Source organism: Rhinoderma darwinii, chromosome 4 (assembly GCF_050947455.1).
Source record: "Rhinoderma darwinii isolate aRhiDar2 chromosome 4, aRhiDar2.hap1, whole genome shotgun sequence".
Lineage (NCBI taxonomy): Eukaryota > Metazoa > Chordata > Amphibia > Anura > Rhinodermatidae > Rhinoderma > Rhinoderma darwinii.
This window is the reverse complement of record NC_134690.1, coordinates 127,516,952-127,537,310: the sequence shown is the minus strand read 5'-3', so window position 1 is coordinate 127,537,310 and position 20,359 is coordinate 127,516,952. Positions and strand designations below refer to the sequence as shown.

The window sequence follows — 20,359 nt, the reverse complement described above, 5'->3', positions numbered from 1 at the left end:
AGCTGTATCTCCAAAAAAAATTCATATTTTTTTTAATAAATACTAATTTGAAAGTTGCACCAAACACACGACTGATTTTTATTTTATTAATAAAGATGTCACTTCAAAAAGGTTTACGTAGCGTTTAATTCAACAGTTCCAACATCTGAATTAAACTGAGAGTTTTACACCTGTGAAACTTATGTAAATATACAATTTATCCAGGTCTAACATATTTTAACATTCAACTTTTATTGGAAATGTACATATTTAGGAGTAAAAAAATAAAATCAAAAAGGTAAAATGTACAATGAACAAAGAACAACAAAAAAACACTTGGCACAATATTGGAATTAAAAGGGGAGAAAAAAAAAAAGGTTTGATTTACTTGTGGGGGTATCGAATGTTACAGGGGTTGTCTGGGAGAGTAAATCCCCTTCGACGAGGGAATACATGGATAATTTGTAAGTACTTAATTCTTTAGTTTCCCAGAAAAACACTTTAACATTTAATAAACCAGGGTTAAATAGAACCCATTAAATGTTTTTGCTCCAAGTTTTCCCAATTTATTTTATTTTTTTAATTCTTACGAATGACAACTGAACAGAGACCAGGTTACATCTCGTTGTCACAATAGCAGCATCAGAAGTCTATTCCTAAAGGGGTTTTACACTGAAGGTCTATCAGTGGGTGTCCCAAGTGTGACAGTGTCTGCAGCTCACAATAGACACACAATTGTATGGACGTTCCTATTCCAGCTACTTCAGTGATGGTGGCCATACATGTAAAGTCCTGGAAAAACAGGTAGGAGAGGGTGATGTGAACGGACACCATTCATTTACAAGGTATGCAGTCCATTTTAGTTTTGTGACTTCTGCAGTCTTATGATTGGCCTTATACACCATCTTCTTTATAAGCAATTCAGACACACTGTGTTGTACCAAGTTCAGCAAGTCCTTTTGAAGCAATAATTTTTGGATTTGTTGCCACACTTTTAGTTGTGTTATGAGTCTTATAAATGCCAATTAGCCTGTCAGCAATTTCGAACATGTTGTTACGCAATGATATGATTATGAACTGGGCATTTTTAGTTTGTTCCTAAAAAAAAAAAAAAAAAAAAGAAAAATTAATTGTACAGAGTTTTTTTCTATTTATTCAAAAAGTACACTGCTGGCATAGTGAACTACACTTCTGGATAGGCCATCAATAGCTGATGGGTCAGAGTCCCAGGATCCCCGCTGATCAGCGGTTTTGAAGAGGTCCGAGCGCTGCTATCCCTTCATTCCGGTCACTTGCTCACACTGTGAATCGCCGATACAGCAGTAGCTTGTGGTTCACAGTATTACAACCTTCTCCCATTGAAGTGAATGGGAGAAGACCAATACTGTGAACCGCGCACTACGGCCGTGTCGGCGATTCAGTGAGCAAGTAACTGGAATGAAGGGGAAGCAGCGCTCGTATGAGCGCTTCGGCCCTTTCAAAACAGCTGATTGAAGGGGATCCCGATCCATCGGCTATTGATGGCCTATCCCGAGGATAGGCCATCAATTTTTAGTCGCTGGAAATCTCCTTTAATTACTGTAAATTTAATTTTCCCCCACAATAACTTTCATAAATTATAAGCTTTAGGCTTTGTTCACACGGCGTGTATTCGACACGTTTTTGCCGCGTTTTACATGCCGAAAGACGCATCAAAAACGCATGCTTTAAGCTTCCCATTAACCTAAATAAGAAAACACATTGTAGTGCATACGACCCGTTTTAAAAACGCGTAGTGTAAAAAAAAACAGCATCAGGTCAATTGCGCCAAAAACGCCTGTACGTTAAAAAGCGCTTTGCAAAAAAGTGTGTTTTTTTTAGTGCCGTGTGAACAAGGCCATAGACAACAAACTTTGAGAAGATACTTACATAAATATAGAATGCAACAATTGACACATTTTTGAAGTCTAGAGCTGCATCTATCTCATCCATGAAGTACAAAGGCGTTGGCTTGTAGTGGTGAAGTGCAAATACCAAAGCTAATGAACTTAGGGTCTTCTCCCCACCAGAAAGATTAAATATCTTCTTCCAACTTTTCTTTGGTGGCCTCACACTGTAAACAAAAGATGAATGAGCGGTGATTAATTATAAGCGCAGAAATCTTGTGTTTTATCTCACTTTTAAAATACAGTAGAAATCTTATAAAAAACTAAAATTAGGACCTACTGTTATTTAGAATAATTAGACTGGGTGGCACATTAAACCCTTTCCACTCCTTGACGTACTCTTAGGTCTTGATAAGTGCATCGTTCGTGCTCCATGACCTAATTGTACATCACGGGAGGAACGACCATTCCGGCCCCCTCACTGCACATACAGCAGTTGTCACAGCTCCTTCAGCAGGGACCGATCGCGAAGTCCCCGCTCATCAAACCCCTTAGAAGCCGCATTCTATAGTGATCGCGGCTTCTTAGGGGTTAACACACAGGCGCCGATAGTTACTATGGCAACTGAAGACCTAACAATGGCATCAGGCTATGCAGTCTACGGAAGCCTAGTGGGTCCTGACAAAGTGAGGACGCACTACGCTTGCGGTCAGTGGGTAGACGATAGCTCTAATACACTGCACTACGCATGTGGGATTGCTGGGGGTCCGACCACTGGGACCCCCACCCCAGCGATAGGGAGCACAGGGGACCGAAAGTCACCCAGAGTGATACAAGAGAAGCTTGGACTTCCGGGTTCTGTGTCCGGCTTATCTGTTCCGCTGCTCCATATAAATCAACGGAGAGCCGGTCGCGCATGCGCAGAAGAATCCCATTCATCTCTGGAGCTACAGGACACAGAAAGCGGAAGTCAAAGTTTCTCATGTAGCGCTCTTGGTGACTTTTGGTCCCCATTCTCCTTATCGCTAGGGGTCGGACCCCCAGCGATCACACATGTATCCCCTATCCTGTGGATAGGCGATACATGTGTTTTATGGCACAACCCCTTTAAACAGCCAGGAACAGCAAAATTGCTGTTCCTGGCCATTAGAGCAGCTTGTCAGCTGTAAAACACAGCGGACACCTGCAGTGTATCACGCTCCATACATCACCCCCAAGCTCCATGATGTGCCGGCACATCATGGGTCGGGAAGGGGTTAAGTAATGGAGCGGTCCGGGAGCCTGGTCCCTTGACTGCGGACTATAAGACGTAGGGAATTTTTGGAAAGATTTATTCTTGCTCAAAACTGCGTCTTCTAGTCCGAAAAATACGGTATATAAATTTAGGTCTAATTTAATTAATTAAGTTACGTTTTTACCGCACGTTGAAAGCCTTAAAAAGGAAATCCCCAAAAAATGTAGGCATCACAGTTTTTTCCCCAATTCAAGCTCGCAAATAATTTTCTTTTTAGTTTCCCAGTAGTACTTTAAATGGTGCCATTAGAAACTACTACAACTCCTTCCGTAAAAAATAAGCACTCATCCACATTACTATCCACAAGAACTTCAAAATTTGTATCATATTTTAAATTATAAACAGACTATATTTAAATGACAATATAGCAGGGAGAAAACACTATACAAACCTAAACATGATGCCTTCTGAAAACGGATCCAAACTATCAACAAGTTCCAGCTCTGCATCTCCTCCCAAAGTCAACATCTGGTAGTTCTCTTTCAGCTTATTCGTTATGACATTAAATCCAGCCATAAACTCATTAAGTCTCTGCTTACGAAGATCTTCATAAGCTCGTCTAAATAGGTCTCGCTTGTTTGTGATTTCATCAAGCTCAGCAACTCTTTGCAAATATAGCTCTTCCTATTCATAAAAGACATACAATTTATCATGAAATCTAAAAATGTGGGAGGAATCTACAAACGTTGAAGTGCTAAGGGGGAAAATATCAACGTTTCTGCGCCAGTTTTCTGGTATAGAAATGTCGCAAAATGAGACTTTGGGTAACTTCATCCGTTCTCGCCACAAAGAAAATAAATAAAAAATTGTGCACTGATCAAAAGGCACGTGACCACCGAGGCATGGCGCATTTACTATAATTTATGTCAGAAACTGGTGTAAACTATGGCGGATATCTACACTAGCTCCTGGCTGGCGCAGATTTCATGCAGTGTCGTACGGACAGCCGAAGATGTAACTAAATTTATTAAGAGGTGTGTGTTACTCCATTATATCTTCCCAGAGGAGGTGAAGTAACAATTAACTGAAGAAACAGGCAGAGTTAGGCCTCATGCACACGACCGTAAGGGTATGTTCACACGCACGGTTTTCAGACGTAATTCGGGCGTTTTATGCCTCCAATTACGCCTGGAAAAACGGCTCCATTACGCCTACAAACATCTGCCCATTGTTTTTAATGGGTTTTGCGGTGTTCTGTTCTCACGAGGTGTTATTTTACGCGTCGCTGTCAAAATACGGCACGTAACAAAGACTCCCATGAAAAAGAAGTGCATGTCACTTCTTGGGACGTTTTTGGAGGCGTTTTTTATTGACTCCATTGAAAAACAGCTCCAATAATGTCCGTAAAATACGCCGCGAAAAAAACGAGTTGCTACAAAAACGTCTGAAAATCAGGAGCGGTTTTCGCCTGAAAACAGCTCCGTATTTTCAGACGTATTTTGCCAAGCCATGTGAACATATCCTCAGGGTTTTTTCCGGTCTGCAAATATGGATCCGACTGCTACGGATATACATCCGTAGCCAACCACAATTGCAGAAGCGCCCATAGACTTCTATGGGCAAGTCCATGCCACAATTGTGGACAAAAATCGGACATGGTCTATCATTTGCAGATCATTTATACGGCGCGGAGACACATCCATAAATACACAGAAAGGTGTCCGTGCCCAATAAAAATTAAGGGGTCCGCAACTTCATCCATCATTTGCATGGGGCCTAAGTCTCTATTCTGTAACCATGAACACAGATCTGCATAAGAGTGCACGTATTTTTAAGGAGCCCAATTTTTTATTAACCCAAAAAAAAAGATACAAAACAAAAAACCCTTCACATAAGTTTTTTTAAAATAAATAAATAAAAGAAAAACAAATGAGAGCATGGCTCAAGGAATGTAAAAAAATTTGGCTTCAAAATGATAAAGATTTTTGAAGACATAAAAGGTTACCCAAATTTGAATCAACTGAGGATTTCAAACCAAAAAGTAAAAATAGCCACTTTTGCAAACATGAAAACAGGAAGTGCAGCTATACGGTGTGTGACTTTTTAATTAGCCTCCCAGAAATTGATGTCCAGCTGTCATTTTGGCAGAATTTTTAATCAATTTAAGGCCCCATGCACACGACCGTATTTTTTCCCTCCTGTAAATACGGGTCCTTTGTCACCCGTATTTACGGACCTGTTTTCTCTGCTTCTTTTTACACATAGAGAGATATTGCACTGCACTAATCGGCAGCCCCTCCTCTGTATCCAGCACTGATCGGCAGCCTCTTCTCTCTATCAGTGCTGGATAGAGAGAAGGGGGCAGCCCTTTTGGGAAGAGTTTCCGCAGGGGAATGCAGCGATAGAAAGAAAAGGAAGTTCATACGTACCCCGGCCATTGTCTTGGTGACGCGTCCCTCTTTTGACATCCAGTCCGACCTCCCTGGATGACGCGGCTGTCCATGTGACCGCTGCAGCCTGTGATTGGCTGCAGCGGTCACATGGGATGAAGCGTTATCCCAGGAGGCCAGACTGGAGTCAGAAGCAGGGAGTTCTGGATGGATGAGTATGATTTTTTTTTTATTGGAAACAGCATGGTACTCACTGTCCAGCCGTAGTCACTGTCCAGGGTGCTGAAAGAGTTACTGCCTATCAGTGCAGCCCCTTCTCTCTATTCAGCGCTGATCGTTTAACTCTTTCAGCACCCTGGACAGTGACTACCGCTGGACAGTGAGTACCATGAGTAGCAACGCTCCCGTAATTACGGGTGCACACATGTAGCCACTCGGAATTATGGGAGCCCCATAGACTTCTATGGTCCTGCCCGTGCCATAATTATGGCCTGACTAGGACATGTTCTATATTTTTCAACGGCCCGGGCACCTTCCCGTAAGCAAACGGGAAGGTACCCGTGGCCAATAGAAGTCTATGGGCCCGTAATTACGGGCGGTTTTACGGTCATGTGCATAGGGCCCGAGTAAGAGTTTACCCTTAGTTACAGAGACTAGCAATTCATATGTACTAAATTTTTCATGCAACAGTTATCATGGGCAACTATGACCAACACTAAAACTTTGGGTGCAAAACAAAAAAAACCTCAGGACAAAAGGGTCATACCTTCATTTTATATTCTGCAATGGCTCCAAGATTTGGCTTAATCTCATGACTCTTTGCTTCCAACAGTGCGATTTGATTATTTATTTGATCAGGATCCTTTATCGCTTCCAGTTCTTCCTTTGTCAGGACAGGTAGAACGTCCTCTTGATGGTCTTCTAATTTATGGAGTGAAAGTTTGGATATCTGAGGAATACACAATAATATATCCAGTGTTACCAAGATCAATATATATTCCTCAAATTATCACAGCTATGACCAGTATTAGGGTATATTCATACGCTTAACAAAAAACGGCTGAAAATACGAAGCTGTTTTCAAGGGAAAACAGCCCCTAATTCTCAGACGTTTCTTGTGGCCATTTTTGGAGCGGTTTCTCTATTGAGTCCATAAAAAACGGCTCACGAAGTGACATGAACTTTTTACGAGGCTTTCTTTTTACACAGCCGTTTTAAAAACGGCCGCGTAAAAAACGCACTGGGGGAACAGAACGCCGGTTTTCTATTAAAACCAATGGGCAGATGTTTGGAGGCGTTCAGCCCCCCGCATTTTTGGCCCGAAAAACGGCTGAATATAGGTCATGTGAACATACCCTTAGACATCCAAAGATTCAATACCTACCTCTTTTTGCCAGTGTTTTACTTTAGACTGATGTTCAGTTATATGACCATCTATTTGCTCAATTTTAAGCCGAATGCTCAGTGCTTCCTTTTGAAGGGCATGTTCCTTATCTTGAATGGCTTTAATTTCTTGCAGCAAATCCTTGTGCTTTTCTTGGATCTCACCAAGTGAACCCTACACAATAGTAAAACAGACAAGAACAAGTGAGTAAATAAGAATAATAAAACTAAACTTAACCCCTTAGTGACCAGCCTATTTTAGGCCCTAATGACCAAGCTATTTTTTCAGTTTTTCTAGTCATTCAAAAAGCTATAACTTTTATTTTTCCGTCAACATAGCTGTATAAAGGACTTGTTTTTTGCGGGATTAGTTGTACTTTTTAATGGCACCATTATGGGGTTCATATTATTTGATTAACGTTTATTAACTTGGGGGGGGGGGAATAGAAAAAGCCCCAGAAATTCCGCCATTGCTCTATGCGTTTTAAATTGAAGCTGTTCACCGTGCGGTGTAAAGAACACATTACCTTTATTCTATGGGTCGGTACAACTACGACAATACCACATATGTATAGGTTTTGTTTTATGTTTTACGACTTTTGCACTTTAAAAAACACTTTTGAACTAAAATTATTTGTTTTTGGATTGTCGCTTTCCAAGAGCCGTAAATTTTTTTAATTTTTCCGTCAATGTAGTGATTTTTTGTGCTGGTTTCTTGCAGCATGAGACGTAGTTTTGATTCGTATTGTTTTGGGGTACATGGGACTTATTGACTAACTTTACTTTTTTGGTGGGCAATGGGAAAAAACTAGAAATTTCGCCATTGTTTTTTATTTTTACGGTGTTCACCTTGCGGTTTAAATGACACATTATCTTTGTTTGTAATTGCGATCGTGGCCATACCATATATATGTGTAATTTTATTAATTTTTTACACTTTTACTAAATAAAACCACTTTTTATGGAAAAACAAATATTTTTTTACTTTCATTTTTATTTCACATTACTTGTTTTTTAAGTCCCAACTAGGGGACTTTAGATCGCTGCTATAATGCTTTGGGATACTTAGTATACCAAAGTATTATTGCCAATCAGTTTAAATCTGACAAGCAATCTATTATGACGTGCCTCTGGCGACACATGCCCAGGCCAGACCTGGGGGCTTTTATCAGGCCCCGGCTGCCATGGCACCCCTTCGGAGGCCCGCGATTGCGTATGCGGGCATCCGATGGGTGAGAGAGGGAACTCGCTCCCTCTGATAACAAGTTAAACGGCCACGATCTAAGTAAACTTCAATCGTGGCCGTTGGGGCAGGCAGGAACCTGGCTGTCATCAGACAGCCGAGCCCCGACTCCAGCCTGCACGGGACACCCGTGCTGGACTTCAAGTGTACCGCATTGAAGAGGCGACTGCCTAGCCTATGTAGTGCAATGTATTAGAACTGTCAGTTGTTCACGGACAGCAAGTCGATCAGGCTCCGGTCGGGGCCTAATCGGCTTCCATAATGGCAGACAGGAGGCCATGGTTAGAAAAAAATAAAAATAATGTCCTCAATTGTACCAACCCATTGAAAACACCCCAGGATGATCACATGACCGCAGAAACACAGTTTTCTATTGCTTATAGCATAATGAGAGATTTGTGCTTATTTTTGGATACTGAACAGGTTTTATATTGAGGACTACAAATGGTGTAGCAAGAGTTTTCTAACGAGAGATAAACCTGTACAATAATGCTCCGAAATAACGAATATTTAGCAAGGAATGAGATTACACAAGGCACCTCAGGAGAGAATCCCACATCAGTGTCTACTGAATCAGATTTTTTTTATTTTTTTAGGCCAAATACTGGACAGACCATGACACAGTCTCTTCGCAAACGCCAGTCAGAACAAACCCTTACTAATAAATGTATCTTCTACCATTTTAACGGCTGCACAATACTCTGTATTAAAGAAGTCTGTTTTGTCCGGCTAGTAAAACGGATTAGTTTAATTTAGAGCTGAAGTCACATTATATTGTACTATTAGATTGAAAACATGGTTTGCTTAACATAAATACGTACCTAAGCTAATGTTAGATGTACCCTGTGAACTGAAATTAGGGGATTTGAATCTTGCACTTCAGTGATTTCGTCCCCCCCTGCTAATATATCAGCTATTGATACATTACTGCCGTTAAGTTAGATGTAGATAGCATGAAGGAGGAGCTTAAAACTTTAAAGGCTATGCAAACCGCTGAATTAGTTTTTTTTTTAATAAAAATGTCAGTGTGATCGGAGCAACTTTAAAAAATAATTTTTAATAAAAACAATTTATACTTTGAGATACAGCTGCTTTGTATTCTCTATAGAGGGCAGCTGTGTCTTTCGCTATGACCTGAACTAGTTAGTCCTTCGGACCTAACGGGTTCAGTGTCAGCGGGTCATGCTTGTTTGACACACATATGTGATAGGTTACAGGTGGATCCTAAGTTATGAACTTAGATGTGCTAGATAACAGGAGGATCCTGCTGGTCAGACACGCAGGACCTGCTTTTACTGAACCCGTGGACCAGACAGGAGCAGGATTTTGCGAACGATAAGCTGTAAAGAGAATATAGCAGTTGTATCTCAAAGTAAGAAGAATTTTTAATAAAAACATTCATGAAGTTGCACCAATCAAACTGACATTTTTATTAAACATACATAAATAAATGCCATTCAAAGGCTTACAAAGCCTTTAAGATTCAAACACCCTACGACCACAATGGAAATAGAGGCTTTGACACAGTTGGAAGGGAATAAAGAGGTTACAATAAAGCCTGCAGATAAGGGGGTGGAGTAGTGCTAATGAACACCAAAGATTATAAAGTTACAGGATACACAAGTATATGGAAAGTCACAATATGATCCAAAATTCAATACAGGTAGACACACGTTGGGATGGAAACCTCGATCGGGCTATACAAGAAATCAGACGAGAATCTAAAAATAGGTTTTTACACAAAGAACATCCAGTAACACCTGTATTTTATATACTCCCCAAGATACATAAATCTTTGCATAAACCACCAGGGATACCCATAGTTACCAGTATTGGTTCGGTTTTTGGTGATTTATAAATCTTTTTAGAGTATTATGTCAGTATGCCATCGATGAGCCCTCCTACATACGAGATACCTCTGATTTTCTGTTGAAGTTAAGAGGTGTGGAGACTCCTTCCTTAGCTTTTGTTATGCTCCTTCGATCTAGTGAGCTTGTTTAGAACCAATTAACCCCTTTAGGACCCAGCCTGTTTTGGCCTTCAGGACACAGCCTATTTTTTCAAATCTGACATGTGTCACTTTATGTGGTAATAACTCCGGAATGCTTTTACCTATCCAAGCGATTCTGAGATTGTTTTCTCGTGACATATTGTACTTTATGTTAGTGAAAAAATTTGGTCGATAAATTCAATATTTATTTGTGAAAAACTTCAAATTTTAGCAAAAATTTGCAAAAATTAGCATTTTTCTAAACTTAAATGTATTTGCTTGTGAAACAGATAGTAATACCACACAAAATAGTTACTAGTTACCATTTCCTATATGTCTACTTTATGTTTGCATCATTTTTTTTCACGTACTTTTATTTTTCGAGGACGTTACGAGGTTTAGAACTTTAGCAGCAATTTCTCATATTTTCAATAAAATTTCAAAAGGCTATTTTTTCAGGGACCAGTTCAGTTCTGAAGTGGCTTTGAGGGCCTTATATATTAGAAAGTCCCCATAAATCACCCCATTTTGAAAACTGTACCCCTCAAGGTATTCAAAACCACATTCAGAAAATATTTTAACCCTTTAGGCGTTTCACAGGAATTAAGGCAAAGTAGAGGTGAAATTTACAAATTTCATTTTTTTTGCCGAAATTCATTTGTAATAAAAAAAAATCTGTAACACAGAAGGTTTTACCAGAGAAACGCCACACCAGCAGTGACTAGCAAGGAGGGAGGTTGTGTGTTTGGGAGCTGCTGAGTGTGTGCTGTGAGTGTGCTGTGTGGACCACACCCGGAATCCAGGGAGTTTCCTTTCTTTCACCAGCCCAGGTTTCTATCACCTGCCTGGGCTAAGGAAGCTTCCCTGAAGGAGGCTCCATTCATACATGGAGCCTCAGACCTCTACCCCCTGGAGCATGCAGGCGGGGGGTAGGGGGTCTTCCCAACCTGCTGGGAGCGTGCAGCCAGCATCAGGGGTGAGAAGGTCATCCCGTGGAAAGATCTGTGCGGCCCCCCCTGATGCTGGGGCTCTGGAAGGAGCCAGGAGGAGAGACATGGCGGATCATCCAGGTGGAGGACCAGAAGGCCCAGCAAGGCCAGATGCCAGACCTGAGGACCAGAGCACGGTAGAGGAATGGGGGCTACTGCGGTCGGGAGAGTCGGTGGAAACCTTCAGCTCCCGCCTAGCTGCCCGGCTGGAAGAATACCGGGACCTCGGTAAGTCCCTGCGGCGGCTGCGGGAAGATCTGGCGGCCGTAAGGGGACGAGCAGCTAAAACATCAGGCGCCAAGAGGTCCCGGTATAATCTACAGGTAAAGGAAATACTGGAAGAAATTAATATGGTGGAGGAGAGAAAGATGGAGATTGTGGTCGGTGGGGGAGCCTTCGGGGAGAAATTGGAGAATGATGAAAGGTTTTCCCTGATGGCGTCCCCCACGCAAAGTAATGAAACCCCCTGCAAAAGGGGAGTAAAAGTATTGGCTGCTAAAGGTGCAGTGGAAGCTGCAGAGAAGGAGGCCGCAAAATTGGAGGCCGCTAAATTGGAGGCCGCTAAATTGGAGGCCGCAAAAATGGAGGCCGCAAAAATGGAGGCCGCAAAAATGGAGGCCGCAAAAATGGAGGCCGCAAAATTGGAGGCCGAAAAAATGGAGGCCGCAAAATTGGAGGCCACTGAAATGGACGAAAGTGTGGAGAGGACGCCAACCCGGGAGGAGACGGGCTCGGAGGACCCCTGGGAAGGCAGTAACGGAGGGGCAAGTGGGGAACTTACCTGCAGCCAAGGTGTGCATGACATTGAATCGGGCAGTGGGCACCCCCCGGGGTTGCTCACGCAAATACGGCTGCAGGAGTCCCCAGTGTCCCTCCAGAACTTTACTTTTGGAGCGGAGTTGCCACCAGAGGAGGACAAAGTGCAGAAGAAAAAGTTATGGAAGTTAAGGCGGAAGAAAACAAAGGCGAAGACAGGTGGGGTATCCTATAAATATTCCTACCTGTCTTCCTTGCGTTCCGGACCGGGTGAGAGCTCGGTTCGGGACGCAAACCCCGCAAATCCCCCAGCTCCGGCCTCTGCAGTGGGGTCGTGGCGGGTATGTGGGCAGAAAGATATGGTGCTGGTTTTGAGCAATGTGGCCAAGATGGCGCCAGACGCCGTCTCCTGTAAAGGAGGTGGTGTCGATGGCCACGTGGCGCTAGGGGGCGTGTCCCCGTGTCCGGCGGATGGGGAACCTCAGAAGCCGGTCTCTGGCGCAAGCCGGAGGCCGGGGGACGGGGGGAACTGGAAACCGGATGTGGCGCCGGAAAACCGGAAGTCTGCTGGTTATGTGACTCGGCCAGCAGACGCACCAGAAAGTGTTGCGGCAGCGAGTGGTGGCGGTAGGAGAGGCTTCGGCACTGCTGGCCACCCCCCGACGGGAGGGGGGGGTGGTTTGGTGCCGGGAGCGGCTCTAGCTGTGCCTGCGGCCCCTCCATCTGCATCGCCGCAAGGCGGTGGGAGGGGTTTAGCGGGCACGGGGGGTGACGGCACCCCTCCTCCCGAACATTGCATTGGTGGCGCAGCAGAAATGGAGGTCGGTGAAGCGGAGGGTGCTGAGGGATTGCCGCCTGAGATATCCGGCGGCGCCCCAGAAGTAGCGGCACCTGATGATGTGGAGACCCCAAAAGCAACATATAAAAAGCCAGTGGACAAAAGGAAGAACTCCGTAACCAGCCTGGCCGGTATGAAAGTTGTGGAGAGGAATGTAAGTGGAAATGTAAATATTGATGGTAATGTTAGTAGTGTTGGTAATATTGTTGGTGGTGGTAATGTTGTGGATATTAATGTGGGTTGTAATATTGTGGGGGGAGTGTCAACCAGTGGCGGGCCGGATGCTCCTTCTGCCAGAGCGCCCGGCAGGTCGTATGCGGGCGTTGTGGTGGGGGGACCGTCGGCCCACCCATCCTCATCTTCTGGGCCCGGGGACGGCAGTTTGCAACAACGCCTCCTAGAAGCCTTAAGGGAGGGGAAGCAGACGATAACAGTAGGGGGAGTGCAGAAGGACCTATCCTTTTGGATAAATAGGTATGGTCTGGATGCCTTCCGAGAGAGACGGGGAGATCAGTGGTCGCTCCCAACAACCGGGCCGGCCGTGGCCAGGAGGAATGTGGTCCGTCTCCAGTGGCGTGGCAATGATGCGTGCCCTCCTCGTAAGAGGGTGGTGGAGCTGCTGCTGGAGATGGGCTTCAAGGCGAGTGACATCTACGCCTTGATACATCCTCATGGTACGGCTGAGTTTGACATCAGCTTTGTTCAGCCGGGGGGCCTTGAGGTCTTCTGGGGGAACTATGAGCTGGTGAAAAGCGAGCCCGGCTGGCGAGGGTTTGCTGCGCAAGCAATCTCTCGCCAGAATGGTCTCAGGAAAGTGACCGTTCTTACCCGTAACGAGTCGCTTTCCTGTGTGGACATCATGACCTGGTTGGGAAGATACGGTGAGGTAGCAGAGATGCCACGGAAGAACTGCGATGAGTTTGGCATCTGGTCGGGAGCCTGGACGTTTATGGTCAAACTTAAGCGTCTGGGGCAGACGGTGTCCCACATACCATCATCTGCTTTCTTGGGAAGAGATCGAATCCTTGTCTTCTACCAGGGGCAGCCGAAGCTGTGTCACCGGTGTGGCGACCCCTCACACTTGAGCGCAAGCTGCACTGTGCAGAAGTGCGCTCATTGTGGGGGGGTAGGCCATCTGGCCGCATCGTGTGAGCAGATTAGGTGTAACCTGTGTGGTGACCTAGGTCACCCTTTCAGTCGGTGTCCGCGCTCAGTCGTCAATGTCTGTTCCAACCCTACGGAGAATGTAAGGAGGGAGGTCTCCGTGGGCGAGGGGGTGGACAGAGACGATAGAGCCCAAGAGCAAAGGATGAACGCCAGGAGGGGACCCCCTTCTCGTCAGAGAAGGGCGGAAAAACGCAGAAGGGAACGAGAGCTGAGGAGGACCCAGGAAACTGGGGACTCCTCTGGCTCGGACCTGGATGCCCCCCAGGATACTGATGCTCTTGGGGGGGCCGTACTGGACGAGGAGATAAGGAGGATAGAGAGAGAGCAGAGGGCTGAGGACTCCCAGTCCTCCCACTATGAAAGTGTGGAAGAGGAAGGGAGGTCACAGCCTAAAACAAAACAGGGGACACCGGGTAACATCAAAACAGGGCTAAAAAAATCTGGCCCTGCCCCGGCCAAGGAAGGCAAAACCTGCACCCCCCTGGTGTGCTCCCCCAACCGATACCGTGTTCTCATGGATATTCCAGACCCCCAGGCCGGGGGGGAGAGCACGGTAGGGAGTCTAGGAGTCGTTGAGCCTCCTCTTCTGCGGGGGCCACTGTCCCCGGGGGAGGGGGTCGGCCCGGACCCAGGAGATGAGAATGGGAGGGGGGTGGTGGAGGTTATGGACTCCTCAAAAACAAAAAAAAGAGGTAAAGAGGGTGAGGGGTCCTCCTCAGAGGAGAAAGCAAGGGGTGGGAAGAAGAAAACCGTCTAACTCAATCATTTATGATGGCGGCACCCACTCCGTTGACGCTGGCATCGATTAACGTTGCCAGCATTAAGTCGAATATGGCTAGATTTGCAGCCTTTGATTTTCTCGGCCGGGTTGAAGCTGACATTTTGTTTTTGCAGGAGACCAGACTGTCACTTTTGGCAGAGGTCGTGAAAGCTAGGAGGGAGTGGCGACGTGGGCCCTCCTACTGGTCTCTTGCGGCTGAGCCATATAGCGGGGTGGCGGTACTTTTTACCGCACCGGTCACATGCCGGCGGATGATCGAGTTAGAAATGGGGCGGTGCTTGATCTTAGATGTTCTCATGAGGGGACAAGAACTAAGACTTATCAACATCTACGGTCCCCAGACAAAGTGGGACCGGAAAAGTCTCTTCATCAGGATTAAGCCCTTCCTTTTTACAGGCCGACAAGTCATTTTTGGAGGGGACTTTAACACTGTCGTTAGGCCCCAAGACAGAGGAGGTTCCAGAAAGGTACTGGCCTATGATAGTGTCGAGTTGAATAGAATAGCTAGTGATGCTCGCCTGGAGGACATCCACATTCGGTATACCCCAGGCCACTCGGGGTTCACCTATCATAGTGGTAGTCGTAGGTCCAGGATAGACAGGTTTTTTTTAAAGGAGGACGCCATCTCTTCGGCAGTGTCCGTCGTTGAGGTGGAGTTCTCCGATCACTGTATGATTATTTTTTCTTTGAATGTTGCAGAGTCCCTCCAGATGGGAAGAGGTATATGGAGGCTGAATTCTACTCTCCTGGAAGAAGCAGAGATAAGACAGGCCTTCGAGGATTTTCTTCAGAGCCAGGTACCTTTATTGGATCTAGGTGGTACTAAGTCTGAGTGGTGGGAGGTGTTCAAAGAACGGGTGGCTGAGTTTTTCCGTCAGATCTCGTGCCTCAGGTCTATGAGCAGGTATCGCCTGTATCAAGACATGAGGAGGAAACTCGAACATCTAGTCTCAACCGGAGGTAGCCGTGAGGAAATCTCCGTGGTGAAAGCTCTGCTCAAAAGATGCCAATATGATAGGCACACGTCTTTGGTTCTTGAACGGGATTTCGGGAGGTATCGCTCGCCCGACCCTTACAAGAACTGCAAGATGTCAGTGAGTCGTAAGGTGGTGACAGGACTGGTAGATAGTACAGGCTCCCTGATGAGATCCAAATCAGGGATCCTGGAGGTCATCAGATCCTTTTATTCGCAGCTTTTGGGTGAGCAGGATCTAAACCGAGACGAAATGTCGGCTTTCCTGGCTGAAACCATCCCTGAGCCAGGAGCAGACCCCTCGCTTGGTGTTTTGACAGAGTCGATCAAGGAAGAGGAAGTGATGCTGGCGATTGATGGGTTGGCCATCAAAAAGTCGCCAGGCCCAGATGGCTTAACATCTGAGTTTTATAAGGCTTTTAAGGGAACCTTAGTTCCCCTCTTGACTGCGGTTTTTAATGAGTGCCTCTCCTCGGGCGCTCTGCCAAAGTCAATGGGCAAGTCGGCCTTGATCATTCTGTCAAAGGGTAAGGATTCGACCCGTATTGAGAACTGGCGTCCCATAGCGCTCCTCAATACGGACAGAAAGGTTCTCGCAAAAGTACTGTTTAATCGGCTGGTGAAGTTTGCACCCCGGCTCCTTTCGTCGGCCCAGCATTGCTCTGTTCCAGGCCGCAGCACCTTTAGTGCTGTCCTCAGTGTCAGAGAGGCAGTGGAGCAGGGACATTCTGGCCGATGGGAGGGGTACATGCTGTCCTTGGATCAGGCCAAAGCTTTTGACCGGGTGAATCACAAGTACCTATGGTCAGTCCTTCTGAGGTATGGCCTACCGGGTGAGTTCGTTAATTGGCTCCAGACCCTATACGCTGGGGCTGAGTCTTTTGCACTGGTGAACGGTTGGACTGGAACCCCCTTTGAGGTTGGGTCTGGTGTCCGCCAGGGTTGTCCCTTAAGCCCCTTGCTGTATGTTTTCGTGATCGACCCCTTTCTTAGGCGGCTCGATCGTGGGCCATTGGCGGGGCTGGGGATGGACTTGGAGGAGCCGGAAGCCACTCAGAGGGTGGTTGCGTACGCGGATGACGTCACTATCTTTGTCTCCTCGAGAGGGGAGGCAGAGTGGGTGATGTCAGAAGTTGAGCGCTACTCACGGGCATCTGGGTCCAGGATCAACCGGGACAAGTGTGAAAGTCTCTGGCTGGGGGGAGGGGATCCTAGTTTTGATCTCCCGGACACCCTCCCAGAGCCCAAAGGGTCTGCTAAAATCTTAGGCATTGAATTTGGCCCGGGTGATTACCCCAAGAAAAACTGGGAAGGTAGGCTATCAATAGCTGCCCAGAAGGTTGGCCAATGGAAGGGATGGTCTTTGTCCCTTAGGGAAAGGGTTCACCTGGCCAAGGCTTACCTGATGCCCATGTTGCTCTACCTTGGCAGCGTGTGCATGTTGCCAGAGCCTCTCTGGACTCGGGTCTATAGCCTGTTCTTCCAACTGTTATGGGGAAACAGGCTTAACCTAATCAAGAGGGAGGTTACTTACCTACCGAGGAAACTAGGTGGGTTAGGTATGGTTAACCCAGTGGTGTTTCTAGTAAACACCTTCATTAAAATTAATTTGGCGAACCTCTTTGAAAGAGAAAGGGCTCCTCTGTGGATATCCTCCTGCAGGGGATGGTTTCGGCCTTTCTTCCAGGAATGGGAGACAGGAGGCCAAGCGAAAGACCTGCGTGTACCCCATGGGCACCTCCCGGCTTATGCCGCCCCGGTTCTGAAGGTTGTTCGTCGGTGGGGTCTGGAGGCGAGGGAGATCAAGACCATGTCGAGAAAATTTCTTGACAGAAAGGTCTTGTTGACCTGCTTCCAGAAGCCCCTGGCGCTCAGGGACTGCCCAAGTAGCGACCTCGGGGTGGGATTAAAACTTTTAAACTCTGTGAGGATTCCCCAGAAGTTTTGGGATCTGGCTTGGCGCTGCTTCCATGGGAGGCTGTATGTAAGGGGCAATCTGAAGTTTAGAAACTCCGATGAAAGAGGTTGTCCTCGGGAGGAGTGCGATGACACGCTGGAAAGCATGGACCATTTCTTGCTTCAGTGTCCCTTCAATGCAGAGGTTTACAAACGGGTGGGTGCCTCCATCGGTTGGCCCGGTCTGACCAACCTCTCCTACGCTGGTTGGGCCTATGGGGCATTCGGAGACCTGGGTGGAAGGGATCATTGCACTTCTTTTTTAGTTAGTTTAGTGATCAGGTATTTCACGTGGAACGCACGGTGCTTAGTATCGACTCAGTGTAAAATCCTCCTGGAGGACGAGGTGTGTAGGAATATCATGGGTGACCTGGTGAAGGTCCGGTCTCTGGAGGTTGAGAAACTGGGTGCATCCAAGGCCTCTCGACTTTGGAGGGGCTTCAATTTTAGGGTGCCCTAGGTGGAACCAACCTTCAGGGGGAGGGGAGGGAGTGCCCCTGGGTATTAGACTGGAGGTGGGGGTCTGCACCTGGCCATGACACCGGGAAATAGCGATAGGGACAGAATGAGAGACAGCAGGAGGGACAGATTAGTTTATAAAGTAATAAGGGATAGAGATAGGGCAAGCAGGATAGGTTTAGCGATAGGGACCGGGGTGGTGGTTGGGGGTTGGCTTTGGCCTCTGGTCTGGTGCGCTAGGGGGGCTTTCCTCTCTCTCTCCTCTGGTGATGGGCTGAGTAAGCACAAGTAGGTTTTTGTTTTGAGCTTTTTGGAGACAGAAAAAGGGCTTACAAGCAGCCAAACTTAGGTTTTCGGGTTTATGTATATAGTATGGTATTTGGTTATAGTTATGTGTCGATATGGTGTATAGGTCTATGCATGGGTTTGTGTGAATGTTTAGGTAAGATGGGCAGTAGATAGGTGGGGTGGGGGGCCTGGGGGTGTGCCCAGCCTGATTCTGGACTACGTGGACGTGAGGAGGACATGAGACGTGGGATCGGGCTGGTTGGGTGATGTGTTGGGTGGTGGGGGCCAGCATCTGAACTATGCGGACATGGAAGGACATGAGGCGTGATGCTGGTTGGGGGAGGTGATGGGTGGTGATGGATAAGGTAGTATGTACAGGGTTAGGTATGAATGTGGATAAGTTAATAAAAAGAAAAAAAAAAAAAAAAATGTAAAAAAAAATAAAAATAAATTAAAAAAAAAAAAAAAAAAAAGAAAAAAAAAATTAAAAAAAATAATATTTGTTTTTTGGGGTTTGTTTTGTTGTTTTTTATGTTTTGTTCTTTTCTTTTCATTTACATGGTGCACTGAAGTAAGTGCACCATGAGATGGTAACTTTTATTTTTAGAGTTTATTATTATTATTTTGTTTATTTTTATTATGATTATTATTTATTTTGTTTTATATATGTGGTGTTTTTTTTTAGGGGGCCATTGGTTGGCACATGGTTTTTAAGAGTATGTTGTATATAGTGTTATAGTTATGTTTTCTTGGGGTTGGGGGGGTTTAGGTGTGTTTATGAATGAGTATGGGATTATAGTTATGTATGCATGGGGATTTATGTAAGAAGGGTCAGGCTGGGTAAATTGTACAGAAATGTACATAAGTTTTGTTTTGTTGTGTTTGTTTTGTAAAAACCGTTTATTTTGTAATGTTTTATATTTTTCTATTAAAAGAGTACCAGAGAAACGCAACTCAATATTTATTGCCCAGATTCTGCAGATTTTAGAAATATCCAACATGTGGCCCTAGTGTCCTAATGGACTGAAGCACAGGCCTCCGAAGCAAAGGAGCACCTAGTGGATTTCGGGGCCTCCTTTTTTTAGGAATATATTTTAGGCACCATGTCAGGTTTGAGGAGGTCTTGTGGTACCTAAACAGCCGAAACCCCCCCAAAGTGACACCATTTTGGAAACTGCACCCCTCAAGGCATTTTTCTAGGGGTATAGTTAGCATTTTGACCCCACAGTTTTTTTGCAGATTTTAGTGGAGTCTGTGAAGATGAAAATCACCTATTTTTCTGTGGAAACATAGAATTTTTTCATTTTTACAAGGAATAAAGGAGAAAAAGCCGCCCAACATTTGTAAAGCAATTTCTCCCGATTACGGCAATACCCCATATGTGGTCGTAAACTGATGTTTGGACCCACAGCAGGGCTCAGAAGGGAGGGAGCGCCTTTTGGATTTTGGAAGCAGATTTTGCTGGATTGGTTTTCAGTGCCATGTCGGGTTTGCAACGCCCCGGAGGGACCAAAACAGTGGAAACCCCCCAAAAGTCACCCTATTTTGGAATCTACACCCCTCAAGGAATTTTTCTAGGGGTATAGTGAGCATTTTGGCCCCTCAGGATCTTTTTTAGAGCTAGGGTGACCAAAAAACAGCGATTTTGGCGCTTTAAATTCTTTATTTATTACAGCGTTCACCGTGCGCAATAAATTACGTTTTAATTTATTCTGCCGGTCGGTACGATTACGCCGATACCATATGTGTATAGTTTTTTTTACGTTTTGCAGCGTTTGCACAATAAAATGAAGTTTCTATAAAATAATTTATTTTCTGGGACACGCTATTCTGAGCCGTAACTTTTTTATTTTTTCGTCAAAAAAGCTGTGGGAGGTCTTGTTTTTTGCGGGACGGGTTGTAGTTTTTATTGGTACCATTTTGGGGTAAATGCAACTTTTTGATCACTTTTTATTCTATATCTTGGGAGGGGTGGTGACCAAAAAATAGCGATGCTGACCGTTCTCAGTTTATTTTGTTTGCGGCGTTCACCGTGCGGAAAAATTATTATAGTTTCATAGATTGGGTC

At 45.5% G+C, this 20,359-nt stretch overlaps 1 protein-coding gene across 2 annotated transcripts in view; it reads right to left on the bottom strand.

Annotated features, from left to right (window-relative positions):
• Positions 1 to 212: 212 nt before the first annotated feature.
• SMC4 (structural maintenance of chromosomes 4) overlaps positions 213 to 20,359 on the bottom strand; it is a 130,370-nt gene continuing 110,223 nt past the window's right edge. For both annotated transcript variants that reach the window (XM_075861562.1, XM_075861561.1), the window contains exons 20-24: positions 6,853 to 7,026; positions 6,235 to 6,417; positions 3,530 to 3,762; positions 1,888 to 2,071; positions 213 to 1,077 (exon numbers count right to left, since the gene is read on the bottom strand). In XM_075861562.1, the coding sequence (XP_075717677.1) occupies positions 901 to 1,077; positions 1,888 to 2,071; positions 3,530 to 3,762; positions 6,235 to 6,417; positions 6,853 to 7,026 (951 nt within the window). In that variant the 3' untranslated portion in view covers positions 213 to 900. The remainder of the gene's footprint in view (positions 1,078 to 1,887; positions 2,072 to 3,529; positions 3,763 to 6,234; positions 6,418 to 6,852; positions 7,027 to 20,359) is intronic.